General features: G+C 37.2%; 1 protein-coding gene across 18 annotated transcripts in view; it reads left to right on the forward strand.

Annotated features, from left to right (window-relative positions):
- EPB41L2 (erythrocyte membrane protein band 4.1 like 2) overlaps window positions 1-15,844 on the forward strand; it is a 130,613-nt gene that overhangs the window by 34,422 nt on the left and 80,347 nt on the right. For 17 of the 18 annotated variants that reach the window (XM_074819133.1, XM_074819115.1, XM_074819125.1 and 14 more), the window contains exons 3-4: window positions 13,594-14,078; window positions 15,463-15,672. In XM_074819133.1, coding sequence (XP_074675234.1) covers window positions 13,608-14,078; window positions 15,463-15,672 — 681 coding nt within the window. In that variant the 5' untranslated portion in view covers window positions 13,594-13,607. Of the gene's footprint in view, window positions 1-11,281; window positions 11,334-13,593; window positions 14,079-15,462; window positions 15,673-15,844 lie in introns of all 18 variants that reach the window. The other variant, XM_074819116.1, reaches the window with a different exon arrangement.

Consider the following 15,844-nt stretch of genomic DNA (forward strand, 5'->3'; position numbering starts at 1 on the left):
GTGACCTCTGGGTTTCAACTGAAAATAAATGAAAGACTATGGTATTACATGAAACGTCTAGAAGTATTTGATGTTGGTATGTAAGAGAGGAGGCCTTGAGACCTATTTTTTGTTTTGGTTCTACTACTGTCCTAGTGAGTGTGTCTTGTGAGTCACTTTCTCCCCATAGTGCCCAAGTTTCTCTATCTGTAAAATTATTTTTTGCCAAAATCGGAAATATTTTTATATATTAGCCAATTTTATAACTACCACAAAACACTTAGCTTATGTCTTCAGATAGATGTTTTAGACAGGTGTTTGATCTTTGAGCTTTTCAACAAAAAGCACATGGAATATAATTAATGATGTGTTTTAAAACCAGAAGGAAGCTTACTATGTAGGAACTGGTGAGCCAAAGATGTAAATTGTTGAAATATTGTGCCTCAAATCTTGGTATTGCATGGAACTGAAACACTTATGGACGTGTAGGTATGCCTGAAAAATAAAAGTGAACTAATCTGAATTCTGTCATTTTAGTGATTTGGGGATACAGTAACACAGCTTTTCCAGTCATTACAACTTTTCGCTTAATCCATTAGACAATCCAAAGCAAGCATTTGCTGCTTAAAAATAAATCATTACAAGTGCAAAGGAAGGAGCTCTCTGTTTAAATCTTACAATAGAGGAACAGGTCTTGAAACTTGTCATGAAATTTACATATCAAAATGAAGAAGGTATTGGAAAAGTCTTAAAAGTATTGTCTCTTGTGAGACATTTGATTGCATAAAAGAGATTTTAGCCTGTTGAAAAGAAATTCTTCTGTGGAAACAATATAGCATAAGGGCAGCAGATTTAAGGGTTTTGCTTTTCTCAGTCCTAGAGGTGTGCATTTGCCCTTTCCTGCACAAATTCATTTGTGGTTAAACAACTTTACTGAGCAGGATTTTGTGTGAGGGTGAAATGACAGTTGCTGGATCTCCTGTGGCTGAGCACTTGAAAGACCAAGACTTGGAGATCTTGTGGTCTGTTCAGTAGCCTCTACAATGTAACTCAGCCCATGCCGGGATTCTGGTGTCTTCCCACCCTGCCCCCCTTTGTGGCCTCACTGCAGTTTTTTGGCTATTACACAAATCATGACCTTTTTTTCCTGTTTTGTCTTCAGCGTCTGTTTCCTGTTTTCTCCTTCCCTCCCCCACCCCATTTTTTATTCCTGACTTTCCCTCCAGTGGTGTCTTTACTTTCTTTCACTGTTAGCTTGTTTTTCCCAAGTTTTCTGTTTGTAATAAAAGGAAGAGAGAATTGAGAGCTGTAACATCAGTCCTTCCCTTTTACTGTGTTTCTGTATCCACACTTGTTACTGAATTTATTGAACATTAATTTGCATGTTGTTCATACCATTTCCCAAAACTCAAGTCTATCATATGGATATATTTCTCCCATCTTAACGCAGACGTACACATTTTCTAAGCGGTAGAAGTTTTCAGTCTTCTATTTGTTGAGGCTCGTATGTTTAGGCAGACTTCTTAGACTAGCACATCCCAGACTTCATCCAGATGATAGCTCCAGTTCTTGGTCTCTGACATCTCGCTTTGGGAACTATTGTTCAAGTGATCTTGATTTCTGAGAGAAGATGATGTAATTTTAAGCAAGAGTGTGAGTCCCTTGTTCTTTTTGTTAGTATATGCTTCCTATTTCTTCCACACAGGAATATGCTCTTGCAAAAAAAGAATAGTCATTAACCACTGTATTATGGTCAAGAAAAATTTGCAATGAGTTTGGTCTGTTTATATGCTTATATGAATTTTCCCTTTCTCATTGCTTTATATTTCAAAGTACTTCAGAGTTAAGGAAAATTTAGACAGGTTGGGGGAAATCCTTGACAGTGAGCTCAAACACAGCCTTGGATCTAAGATTAAATGCAAGAGATGCGTAACCATAGAGAACAGCAGGGCAAATGTGCTTTCAAGCATTTGTTCAGTCAGCACCTAAACTGATGAGGCCAAAAGAAGGCAAAGAAACCCCTAAATCAATGCAGATTGGAGGTTTAATGCAAACAAATAAGTCTTTTTGGGGTGGAGTTTATAATGTGCTGTATTTGTTTGTATAATAAAACTGTTAGATGATAAATTGTTGTCAACTTGGATTTGTGTTTGCCTAGGACTGTTTCAAAGCTTTGAAACTTCTCTGCATATATAGAATGAGAACTGAAAATGTGGCCCAAGAAGGCAGAAAAAAGCCTCTACTTAATTTGGCCTGAAAGCTTACTGTAATAACATACCATTCCCATTTGGATGTGGTCATTAAAAGGCTTTTCTGCAATGGGTGAGGCTACTTTGGTAAACTGCAGTTTGTGGTGTATATTTATATGGGAATGTCATTGCAGTCGTGGTTTGGCAAATCACCATCTGTCTTTTTCTTGTCTACAGGACGGTTCTAGATACTCCTCCCTACCTTGTTCTTGGTGTTCACAAATGAATTATTCTTTTAAATCTTTCTTATCTGTCATCTTTCCCTAACTCTCCAAAGAAAACTTTGTTTAAATAGTTACTCCCTTGGGACTTCCATGCATATCCTGTTATCTGTTTTATATTACAATCTTTCATGCTGGGAATGTCCTTCCAAAAAGCACAGAACAGCTTAAGCACTTAGATCACTAACAAACATGTTAAATGCTGAAGTCCAGGCACAAAACCAGCATTATTAGCATAAAATTCTCTTTTGCTTTTTTTTTCCCTGTTAGTATTATTAGACCTGTTTCTGACCTCTAGGGCATCATTTAACTTTGTCTAGCTTAGAGATGTTTGCAGTGGTTGAAATGTTGTTAGTGGTCAAGCCATTGCCATGAAAAGTGGGAAGCTTGTAGAAAGCTGCTGGTATTTTCACTCTTCGAATCAAATACCAGCATTCAGAAGACCCTATGGGAGCGATGAAGTTTTGGCTGCCAATTTTATTTGCTCAGCAAAGAGGCATCTCTCCTTTGCTGCTTTTTGTTGCTTGGGATTGGCAATGTTAGGCTCCCACAGGAGCTGTAGATACATACTTTCTTGAAGACCGGTATTATCTATAGTTTCAATACTTCATTATATATTCCAGTAAACATAAGTATGTAGGAAAATGTTTGCAGTGTTCTGCTTTACATATATCATTTTAGGTGCATTATAATTATTCAAGGGCGGGGGGGGGGGGACGACACACATAACAGGGCTATGACACTGAACAAATTAGTTCTGCTCTTTCAAGACAATACTTCTGTTCCAGTAGCACATGAAAGACTCAGCTAGCTGGTGCTAGCTGCAAACATAAAAATTAAAACGCCAACACAAGACATCTCGGGTGTCTAACCCCTGAGGTTTGGGGAATGTGGGACAGCTGACGGGGAATATGAAATAGCATTGTAGCAGTAGTTGTGAATTACTATGGTTTTAACTACTCTGTTTTTCATGTGTTTATTTTTTTAATAAAGTATGCTAAATAATTAATAGCCTGGGTTTGTTTAGTTGCATGTGTGTCAAGATCTCTCTAGGTCCTTCAACAATGGATCACATACTGGTAAGCAACAGAGACAGCTGCAATTTACCTCCAGAAATGCTTCACCATATATCTGGAAACTTTGCACTTATTTGGAATTTGGATTAAGCTTGTTGAAGATTGCCACAGATGCCATTTAACCAAATATTTTAAACTGACTTCATTATCGGTAGGAAGTGGTGGCAGTATCAATTTTTGTGTTTCAACTTTCATCCTGATTCAGAAAAATTGACATTAAAAAAAGTAGCAGAAGATTCTACATCTATCACCTGTATAAAATAATTTATAATTTTAATGTCACTTTTTCCAAGTTTTTGTTTCCCTCAGTAATGTGCAAACATCAACCAGTATTGTTAAACTGGCTTGCCAAAGAGAACTGTTCTCTCTATAGTGCTTATATTTGACAATAGCAAAAATGAAGTGTGTTTTAAAGTTGAAATACAGAACTGATGTTGCTGACAAAAAAGGCACTTCTGTGGCTGTGTTTACACCCTGAAGCTTTGTAAACAACATTTGTCTATTGAATTCTATTCTTGTACGTGACAGAGCAAACTGTCTTAATGCATTTGTCAGTCGGTTTCTGGCCATTGTTCCGAAGCTGGATTATCTGAAATAAAAAGCTAACAGGCATTTTGAATGTGATCTCAATAGTGTCTGCATCTGTATGACATTCAGCCTTGTCATAACTGGTGAAATAAAGTTAATGGTTATATTTGCTGATGAAAATTACTTGCAAATGTGTCCTGCTTGTAGGGGTCTGTCACTAGTGTTCTACCAAAAGCACAGCTTAGTCACTGATTTCTTTTTCCTGACCTTAAATCCTGGTGTTGCAGTTATTTCCCTCTTTTGCATGCTGTTGTACATTTCCTAAACATGCGAGATGTTAATAATTCTCTATATGACTTCCACTGAAGAGGAAATGGATACTTGTCAAAACAATGATGTGTGTCTGGGATTCCAGCATCCCAGAGCTTTATTACACTGGGGCCTCTCAGTTTGCAGTAAAAAAAATTCTCAGATAATAATACGTTATTTTTCAACCTGAGTTGGAAAGTGCTTTGATTAACCATGTTATTGTAAAGTGCCTTGGAAGCATACTTTATGCAACAGTAAGCTTAATGTTTTAAGTATAAACTGTTTTTATTCCTGCCAATACATTATAAATTAAAAAAAGTAAAAGTTGAAAATGAAAAATTTATTGTGGCATCTAGAAATCCATCACCTCCAAATCAGAACAAGCTAAATAATTTACAGAACCCAAATAGATTCACTCCAATTTCTTTAATAAGAATTGGAAAAAATGAAATGTTTGCCCATGCTTCAGTGGAATTGTGGCAGTGTTATAGAAACAACCATTTGGTGAGGTGGGATGGAGTGGAAGGAAGAGAGATTGCAGGGGCAACATTGCTCAGAACAAATGAATGCTCGCTGCTGTTTTTAATCTCTCAAATTGTGGTTATCATGAGGGTTTAATGTGACCAGTCAAAACCCACTGTAAACTTGCAATGTTGATTTTAAAGATAGGGCAGAGATTTTTCTCAAACTGTTGTTGTTAGTTTGTTGGACAGATAACAGGAAAACAGAGCTGTCTCTTGACCCGTGTCCATTTTCTGGCTGCTGGAATGAATTTGGAACTAAATCCCAGTTTTCCACTGAGCATGCCCTTCTCTAGCAGTGTCAGGGCTTGGGTGGGGTCACTCTTGTTCGATACAGTTTTTCAAAAGACTGTTTGATTCTCATCAGTTCGCAACATTTTTTCAGTGCTGGGTAACAGCACAAAACTAGCTTGATAAACAGATTATATATGTCCATATGTACTCTGGCAGAGAGAGATTTCTTGTTTTGAATTAAGTTGCTCTTTGAGAATTGTTTTTTTTCCTTGATATATCAGAGTATTTGTAGATTGAAAATACAGAAGGAACAGGTTCCTGTTATGTCTGGATATAGTATAGATAGCACTGAGAACTGCAGGATGTATACTTGCTTAAATGTAATCTCAAAGAAATTTCAATGTGTGCATCACAACTTGGCTATGTGTAGCACTTGAAAGGTATTTATGTTCTGATTTTGTTGAAAGTTTTGGGGTGGTTTTTTAATTATGAGCTTTACATGCAGTTCTCAATGCATTTCATTTAGTTTGGGAAACAGCACTTTCTAATATTTTCTATGTTTTATTATACATTTTTAGGCTGCTACTTAGTGTCAGGAGACAAATTTTAGCAAAATACTGTTTAAAGAGTTCTCACTTGTTTTCATGTCTCATAGTATTATCTTTCCTTTCTGGAGAGTTGTATCCCTTCAACTGAATTATCCTTTAAAACTAATCCTTTTAAGTTGTATATGGATTGCAGTAATCAAGTTATTCAGATGGCCTGCAGCAGGTGTTTTATGAAAAGTTGGGAGCACTTGACTGGGAGGGTGAATAGATATGTGTTGTGCTGCTTTAATGGGAAAAAGATTTTGATAAACAGTAATGTTCCTGGATTCTATTTTGACTTTACAAAGAGTTGAGGTAACTTCCCTCGGGTTGCTTTACAGAAATTTGTCGGCATAATAGAATATTTTCATTAATAGGGCTATCTAGACTGCAGATGGTCGCTTTGCAATTTTAGACAGAAAAAGCTTTCTCTGTCTCACTTAATTTTCTGTCTATATCCTTGATTTTTTTTTTTTTTTTTGGTCTTCACAGTGATCTTCAGATTTACTCTAGTACTTGTCTTATATTGTTGTTTCAGAAGTATTTTTTAATTTTATGCCATCCTATGTAGGGACTTGTCAGTGTTTTTCTGGTGAGTCCTGTGTATTCTGTGTAGTGAGTGCAAGGAATGGTAACACATCTACAATAATTTTCTAACACTACAAAAATAATTCTAGAGACTTGATATTTCAATACTTGTATAAGGACTTGTATAATGTTTTCCTAGGAATGCAGGTAGGCTACTGTATTTGGGAGGGAAACATTGTATGCTTGCAAATATTCAGCTGTATGATAGCACAGATGTAAATATGAAGGCTAACGAAATACCTGTTATTTTGAATAGTGGGTTCGCTATCTAGATAAAAGGATGCTTATGAATACAGTTGACATTAACTCTGGGGCTGCTAGCCAGCATGATGTGGCTGGAATTCTCTGAAAACTGGATTTGATAGACATACAATCCTTTGGGAAGACACCATTTTGTGCCATGTCTACTCTTGGAGATAAGCTTAGATGCTATGTGAATATGTGTATATACTTAGACACACATGTTCGTGTACACATGTAACTAATTTTTATTGTCATGGAGTAGTAATTCACTGTTTGGCTCTGAAATTATATTTATTAAAATGTTATGTTAATACTTCTACGAAAGGATTCAATTCCTTATCATATTTGGGGGAATTACACTTGAAATTGGAATATTGTTGCTATTTAAAGTTTGACCTTTGAAACGCGCTCCTGATTTTTTAGAACTATTATGGCACCATCTGCTGACCAATGTACAGACTGGCAATGACAGTTTGCTCACCTGGCTACCTCCTTGCAAATAAGCTTCCAGTTTAGGAGGCAGTTGGAGCAGAATCATAAGGAGAAAGGGTGATTTTTAGTTGGCTTATGTTTAGGATAAATATTTTTAGCAGGAGATATTGTTACAATGGCAAAAGTCTGAATCATGACAGAACTTTAGTTGTCTAGTCACCTGGATTATTGCATAAGGCTCCTTCATGACCTGTGAAGCTTTGAAAAAAATAATTTTGAGGATTTTTTGGCTATATGTGGCATAGGATTGTTCTTGGTGGTCTGTTTATCAATGCGTTACCTTCTAAGCCTACAAAGAGCTGTGACAGCATGAGATCAGTTCAGGCCGCAGCTCTGGTGGTCTCATCACTGCATGGGAAACCGATGGACTCTGACAGGCTTCTGCCCTGTGGCTACTGCTGAGACTTGTAAAAAAGCAGAGTCTGCAGTCTGTCTCTTCAGCCTCTGCAGTTAACCTTGATTTTTGTGCATGGTGATCATCAGAGAAGGAGCAAACTGAAACAGTCCCTGTCACACTGTATGTAAATACTTAGGTTCAATTGCTACAGATCATCTTAATTGCTTGAAAATACATGATTAGATTTCGTACATGCAAAACATGTTTTCCTGTCGGTTCTCTGTTGTAACTTTTTTAAACATGTTCAGTAGTTTGCTAAACTGTTGATCTTTTACTTTAGTCTCATCTATTTTTTTCAGGAATGTGCTTAAAAATGAACTTAATCCAAATTATTAGATTCAGTAGTCAAAGCATGTCTGTATGTATATAGTCCTGCGTATGTATAAATACAGAGAAGGATGCAAGCTTCTATGGGAGAACTGGGGTACTTTTGAGTTGATGTTTGGCTGCAGATCAGTTTTTTATGAGAAGCCACACAATGTAAATGTTGCAGATTGATGTAACTAAGCCAATTTTAGGGAAGTTTTTGTTTCCTTAAGGATCTCAAAGTTGAAAACTGTATTCTTTAGTTGTTAATTTATTCCTTTGTATTCAGAGAGCTCCATGTCTTCGCAATTGTAGTAATCCGCCTAAAAAATTACTAAAAGGTGAAATTGGATTTGCTTTTTGCTTTGTCTGCTAATAGAATGTGTGCAGGTTATATTGGCATCTTCAGCAACATGATGCTGCACAGTGGTGTGCTGATAGAACCATGTGATGCCATGAGTTTTCTTGTTTACATACTAATGATAAAATACAAGCTTTAAAATTTCAGAGAAATGTAGAAGAAAGTTTTTTTAGTTCGTACATTCAGCCCAATTTGGAGTATAAATCATTGTATTCTACAGAAAAATAACAGATTTAAGCTTTTGAAAAAATCTTCTGGGTGTAGTAGCAAGTTCCTCAGGTATTACTTGCTGGTTAAACCAGACCTTTTACACTCTGTAAAATTTGAATGACTGTTCTAGCTAGGATTTTACTTCTTTATGGCTTTCATGTCAACAAATTTTGTGTTGAAGCCAGCAGGCATGTTGTTCATAAATGACCTATCCTAACCAACTGTGATATGCCGAGCAGTCTTCCGCTGTGCTTCAATAATACAGCAAGAAATAAACCACTTTAAAACAAAAGAAAAAAACTCCCAAATAAGCAGTTGAAGTACACATGACCTTGTTTTAGGTTTTCGTGTGTATTTTTCAGATGTTAGAAATTTTCTTTGCTCTCTTTTTATTCTTTTATGTTGTGGTGGTTTGACCTTAGCTAAATGCCAGGTACCCACCAAGTTGCTCTATCACTTGCCCCCCCCCCCCCCCCCCCCCCCCCCTTCCCCCTTTTTTCTCAACAGGGCAAAGAGGGGAAAGAAAATAAGATAGGGGAAAAAAAAAACCAAACCCACAGCCCTTGTGGGTAAAACAAAAGCAGTTTTAATATAAGCAAAGCAAAGCAAAGGTCCGTGCGCAGAAGAAAAAAAAAAAAAGAAAGCAGATTTATCCTCTCCTTCCCATGAACAGGCGATGTCGGGCCTTCTCAGGAAGCAGGGCTCCAATACGCGTAGTGGTTGCCTTGGAGGACCAAGGGTGACCCCACCCCCTTCCTCCTTTTTCCCAGCTTTACACCTGAGCAGACGCCATATGGTATGGAATATCCCTTTGGTCAGTTCGGGTCAGCTGTCCTGGTTGTGTCCCCTCCCAAGATCTTGCCCACCCCGTCCCACTGGGAGGGGGAGGAAATGTTGGAAAGAGCCTTGGTGCTGTGTAAGCACTACTCAGCAGTAGCCACACCACCAGTGTGCTATCAACACCCTGCCGGCTCCCAACATAAAACACAGCACCATGAGGGCTGCTACAGGGGAAAACCAATTCCAGCTCAGCCAGACCCAGTACATATGTGTACCCCATGTGAGCTTTAATATTTGGAAGTGCAAGTGTGCAATTAGTTAACTTCTATGAAGACAATGATTTTTAAAAGGAATTATTAATAATATGGTGATCCAGAAAACTGCACGACTTGTGCAGACACCCATGTTGGCACTGAGTTATAATTTATTTCTTCTTTTCTTCTGCAACATGGTGGTTTCTCTGTGAATCTTACTAGACTGGTGAAGATATAACTATCAAAGTTATTTTGATTTCTTGAGTTTGCTATGAATCTTAGTCACAAACCGAGAAAGAAAAAGCAAGTTTAGGATTGTCTTTTCCTTCTTTAATATACTCAGAAAATGAGTAAAATGAGATCCTGAAATATATGGAAAAAGGATTTGGATTTGTTTGTCTGTGCTGATGAATAAGAAATACCGTAATGGAAACAGTGAATTAAGATGTAGATTATCAACTGCAGTGAAAAGAAGCTTTCTATGGTTTTAGTTAAATGTTTGTGATCTCTGAGCCACTCTTTTTCTGTGGTTTTTTCTTTTAATAAACTTCATGTTATACTCAATATGTCTTCTGTTTCTAGTTTAACTATGGTGACAGGAATCCTTCTGGTCAGGCAACTACATTTCAAGAATTTACGCTAGGAACTGAAAGAAAGGTATCAACCAACTGACAAATCTGTATATTTGAGAGGAAATAGAATGGTAAGGAAGGAATATAGTATTCTGCCCTGCTTTCAGGTGTGAATTCTGGCCAGCATTAGTTTCTTCTCAGTGGAATAAAAAGGGAGATGGAGAGGGGAGAGAATACCTGTGTCCTCAGTTGCTTCCTGGCCAGCATCCTTGCTTGGGGAAGTTGGGAGAGTTATGATTAGGGCAGGATATCTGTTTCCCATAGAAGTGGGACCTGTTTCAACAAAGTTCCTCTTCAGAAATTGCGTGGTTGTTTCCAAAACTTTTTTCCCTCCCACCCCCACCTTAGTCCTTGCAGTTTGGGTTAGACATTCAGTTTGCATGAGGCAAGTTTTCAGGAGGATTGCAAAGGATATAGATGTTATCACTAATAGTTTAATATGCATGGGTTTAATGCCAATTGCAAAATCTACCAAGATTTTTTTTGTCTTTGATCAAACCTTGGTAATCCCTCCATTTGAGCATCTCCCTAAGGCTCCTTTCTGTTGTCCACTGTTGCTGCAAGATTCTTACACTCATTCTCCTTTCTCATTTCTAAAGGAAATATGCATTTAATCATATCTTGCAATCCAAAGGAAGTGAGATAAGGAGAACCCTATCCTACTGTAGCTGTCACAGAGCTTAAAAAAATTAGAGAGGCAAAAATACATAGTGTGCTACATAGTAAGAGCAAATGAGAGTTTACTTGGAGACAGGAAGAGAAGAAAAGTTGCTGTTAAAGTTTGGAACAGTACATTTTCAACCTAATTTGGTTTATTTCTTCCGAATGATATTTATGAGACAAATGCTGTCTGCTTCTTATTTCCATTTCCTTTCTGACACATTGTTGGCTGTTAAGACACAGGACTGGGTGGGATCTTGCAAGGCCTTCCCTGTCAGTGCAGGAGAGGATCAGGAAAAAGCCATTTCCAGATAACCTGGTTACTTATCTGCTTGACTGTAGTGAAGGTAACATCAGAGACTTTACAACCTGCAACAGTAGACTCTGATTGTAGAACTCCAATGTTTTGTCCCCCACCACCTCTGGTTTTCCTGTGAACTACAAAATTGGAGAATCTGCCAGGGCGTTGAGTGCAAGGAAAGGCAGGTAGACCTGATTTTTTTGGTTTTTTTAAGCGATACCTAATTCTTGTGCCAGAATGAAATTCTAGAAGAAAGAAATGTATCAAGCTCATGTGGTAGAGAAGGTAGATATTTTGGGAGGACTATCCCTTACACTTGCCATTGTTCAGTAAATTCATCAATCTCTTAACAGCTCATTCAGAGACTACCTGGATTATAAAGACATCTACAGGTTTAGCAAAGAGGTATGTCTTGTTTTGTAAGTTTTTCCTCTCTATTCCTCATCTTCTTCCCTAGAAACTACTGAAGTTACAAGCTTATAGGAAATTGAACTCATGAAAGAAACCATCTCCTGCTGTGGGCATCAAATGAAGGCATTAAATGAATGTGGACAGACCTATTCAGGCAGGGGCTGTAAACAAGTTTCCCTTGCTTCAGCAGTATAAAGTCAAGTTCTCCTTTTAACTGTAACTTCAATTATGAAAACCTGGACACTTAGAGATGCAGAACATTTCCTGCTTCACACTGGGCAAGTTTGTATCACCCACTGCTATCCTGTCTAAATTTCATCAGTTAAGATGCGTAACTTGGTATCCTCAGTTCCTTTTATTGTTAGAACAGTGTCATAGGAACATGTTTACAGGGTGATTTATTTTGCTTAGTTCTAAGGAATTTTCTGCAGATATCTTCTATTTGACTGTATAATCAAAATACGAGCTTAATTTTTGGAGTGGTATATAATGAATTTTTATTACTGTGTACATGTATTTAATGCATTTCTGCATATTTTGAAAAGTAAAAAAACCATGCAGGAAACATCTATTTTCCTTTTCCTATAGCTTCTCTGAAGATTTATCAAGGTCTCTGAATTTTTTTTTTTAGCTAATTTTTGAGGAAAAAAATGGTTCATTCTTAGAGATGCATGAGAAAAAATCACTATCATCTCTTAATAATGAAACCTTCATTTTGACTTTAAATAGAGTGGATCACTATTCTCTGATAGGCAGAAGTTTGGATTTTTCTCTTGGGGAAAGCTGATTTTGGTTTTCTATGTATTGTTCATTTTGATAATAAACTTTTAAATAATAATAATAAAGATTGATACCTACCATTAGAAAAGAACAGCAGCAATTCTGTGTAAGATACGAAAGTTATAGCAAAATGTAATTTGACTAGTAGCAGCTTTAAAACTAGCTTACTATATGTAGCACACATATATGCTATATGTGGCTTTAAATAGCAAATTCTTTAATCTCAACAGCTAGTCAAATGAAAACCTACCTTTCAGAGGCCCATTACCTCTGAGATAAATAATACTTACATTAATATTAATCCTCTATCACAACAAGCTTTATTAATAGTATTAAAACTTGAAGGCCTTTATAAAAAGTGAAAGAAATTGCTACATAACTGAGATATTTAAGCTTGAAATGTATTCAGAAGTCTCTAGTATAGCAGTAAAGATACTAACTTTTCCTTTAATTTCCCCATTGGTGAATGTTTTGGTTTAGATAGTGACATTTAAAGTAACTAACAGAAACACCCACAATACGTAGCTAATTTTGGTCTTGAGATGCTTGCTTAATATGAATTTGCCTGTAGATATTTCAAGACTCCTGTGTCTAAGCTTCGTACTGAGATAACTGTCAAGTTTGTTTCCTCTGGCTCAATACTGTCCATATCTTTTGCCAGAAGGGCTTATCTCTTATATATCTAGGCATCTATTAGCTTCTTTCTTTTTTCTTTTTTTTTTTTTTAATGCAACAGATTTGACTATAAACTAAAACTTAAACACTAAAGCTGTGACCTCCCATCTAAAGTCAGTATCTTCTTCTGCTACTGTCAACTGTAAACCTACTGGTTGCTTCTTTGCTGAAAAGGTATGGATAAGGAGGATGGAAGAGTTATGTAAGGTCTAAGAGTATAGATATTTTAGCTAAGTCTCTTTTAAGGCAAGAACGTCTTTTCTTAATGTAAAAAGGAGCAACTAGAAGCATGCACTCTTTCTTGATTTAAAAAGATTTTCTGTGTAAAATTTGTGTTATATTGATAGGTGTCACTGAATAGTAAGGGGCTTGTATCTACCAGTTTAACTAGAGAAGGCGGATGCTCTTCTGAAGTTTGAGCATCTGGGTCAACCAAGGAGCCCCATAGAAAGAGAACTGAAGTTAATCGTTAAATAATCTTGGACAATAACATCAGGAGTATCTTACAATAAAAAAAGATGCATTTCAGTGAGCACACTTGAATTTTTATCAAGGAGAAGGAAAGTATTGGTAGATCTATCTCTCTAGAGTAGTATTTTTAAAAACCTTTATCTTCAGAGCACTAAGTTTTAGCTTACTGGTTTTACTTGTGGCTGAGAATTTGAAAAGTACTTCATTAACCCTAACAGGCTTAATTTAGAAACTCTTGTAGATGTTAGTACAAATTATTGCAAATAATGTAAGAGTCAGTAAAAATAGTGATGCTACATAACAAAACGTTTATTGTTGCTTCTTTTAGTGTAAGTTGTGACAATGACAACTGAAGTTGGCTCAGAGACTGAAGTAAAGAAAGATTCTGAGCAGCTGGGACCAGACAAAGCCAAGGACAAGCCTGAAGAAGCATCAGAGACTCCAGAAAATCCAAAGTCCAGGGAAACATCCTCTGAAGAAGCTCAAGATTCTTCCTCTGTCCCAGCACCAACTACCCAAAGTAGTCCAAGTAGCCAGAAGAAGGAAAAAGCTGCACCTGAAAGCAAGGGTATTTCTCGTTTCCTTCCCCCGTGGCTTAAGAAACAAAAATCATACACCTTGGCAGAGCCCAAAGATGAGATCAAGAAAAGGATCACAGGGGAAGAACAAGTAGTTGAAGAAAGTGAATGCCAGACACCAGAGGGGGTGGCTCAGCCAAAAAAGAGCTTAGAAGAAGCAGCAGCTGAAAATCGGCGTAATGCTAAAGCTGACGACAAAGAAGAAAAACACTCTGTTAGTAGTGCTGAAACACAGGTATGCGTGGGAAGACTAGTAGATGCTTTGTAGTAATTTTGATGAGATCTGTTTCATGATTCATGTAATTCATGTAAAGCTTCGTTAGGATCATTTTGGGGACAAAATGATAGCTACTTTCTGGCCTTTTGTGCAGTAGGGTTGATACAGTTATGAGTAGCACAACTGGTTTTAAAGGTTCCTGCTCTGTGGCAGACCATTTTTTACTCCTGTTGTTCTAGATGTTTAATTTTAGTGTAACCTCACACTTTGGCGTAGTTCAAAGGAACATTGAACTGTATCATTGTGGTAGAAATGAGCAGGGAAAAGAGGAGACGCTTCTTAAGCCAGCTTTGACTCTGAAGCCATTGGATCGCATGAATACCTCCTTAGTGACTTAACCACAACAAATAACAAATGTATTATCTCTGAGCCCTTATAATCTCAATATTTGTTATCCTTTACCTAGAAACCATGCTTGTGGTCACTGTCCTTATTCATTCTGGGAGGTTAGTGCTGAGTTCCAAGCCAAGTGCCACCTTTGCAATGCTCCAGAGTATTGCTCTTTGAAAAGTTCCCTGTCAAGGTTTTAACACCCAAACCTCAGAATCTAGGGTGGCGAAGATGATTAAGGGCATAGAGAATCTTCCATATGAGGAAAGCTGAGAGAGCTGGTACTGTTCAGCCTGGAGAAGGATCAGGGGAGAATCTTATCAATGTGTATAAAATACCTGAAGGGAGGGAATGAAAAGGAGCCAGACTTCTCAGTGATATGCAGTTAAATGACAAAAGGCAATGGGCACAAATTAAAAATATGAAATACCATCTCAAATCATAAAAAATCTTTCTTTTTTACTGTGATGGTGGGTCAAGCACTGGAACAGGTTGCCCAGAGAGGTGGTGGAGTCTCCATCTGTGAAGGTATTAAAAATTCAACAGGATATGATCCTGGGCAAGCTGCTCTGCATGGCCCTAGAGGGGCCCTATGGGTGTTGGACTAGTTGATCTCAAGAAGGTCCCTTCCAACCTCAACCATTTTGTGATTGTGTATAACTTGACTTTCATAAACACTGTTTTTCAGTTTTGTATAATTCCCAGAGCTTCTTGTTCAATTTGTTACTGCTAGGGAAAAAAAAAGTCAATAAAACACTAAAAAAAAAATCTCGTTTCAAGGAAAGAAAAAAAAAAAAGGCACCTTCTGCGGTCTGAGAGCAAGAATATCTGGTCCCCAAAGGAAGACCTTAATGCTTATACTGGCGATTGTGCACAACTAGTGATTCCAGTATGTGCACAACTTTAATGAAAGTTTGATGTCTTATTTATTAGTAGCTTATAAAAGAAATGAACAAGTTAAAAATATCCACTGTCCTGAGTTTCAGTCATTGTTTAACTGTATTTTATATAGCCTGCCAAAGAAGATGGTAAAGAAGTGGAAGTAGAGAAAGTTGCAGAGGAAAAGGAAGAAAAACAAGAAAAAGAAAAAAGAGAGACAAAAGAAGTGCAGACAGCTGAAATTAAAACTGAAAACATTCCTCAGAAGTCTCCCAAGAAAATTAAGACTGTGCAGTGTAAAGTGATGCTTCTGGATGGCACGGAATACAGCTGTGACCTAGAGGTAAGGCATCAAGTCTATATAGAGAGCTCTTTTTCTATAGAGAAAAAGAAAATTTGCTTTCATTGCACTGAGAGCTCAACAAATACATTTTTGTATATCTACTGAGCTCATTAGTGTTACATTCACATTGCTATCATTAGGGGCCAGTTAACATTTCATTTTGAAACTCATC

This window comes from Strix aluco, chromosome 3 (genome assembly GCF_031877795.1).
Source record: "Strix aluco isolate bStrAlu1 chromosome 3, bStrAlu1.hap1, whole genome shotgun sequence".
In the NCBI taxonomy this organism is placed as follows: Eukaryota; Metazoa; Chordata; class Aves; order Strigiformes; family Strigidae; genus Strix; species Strix aluco.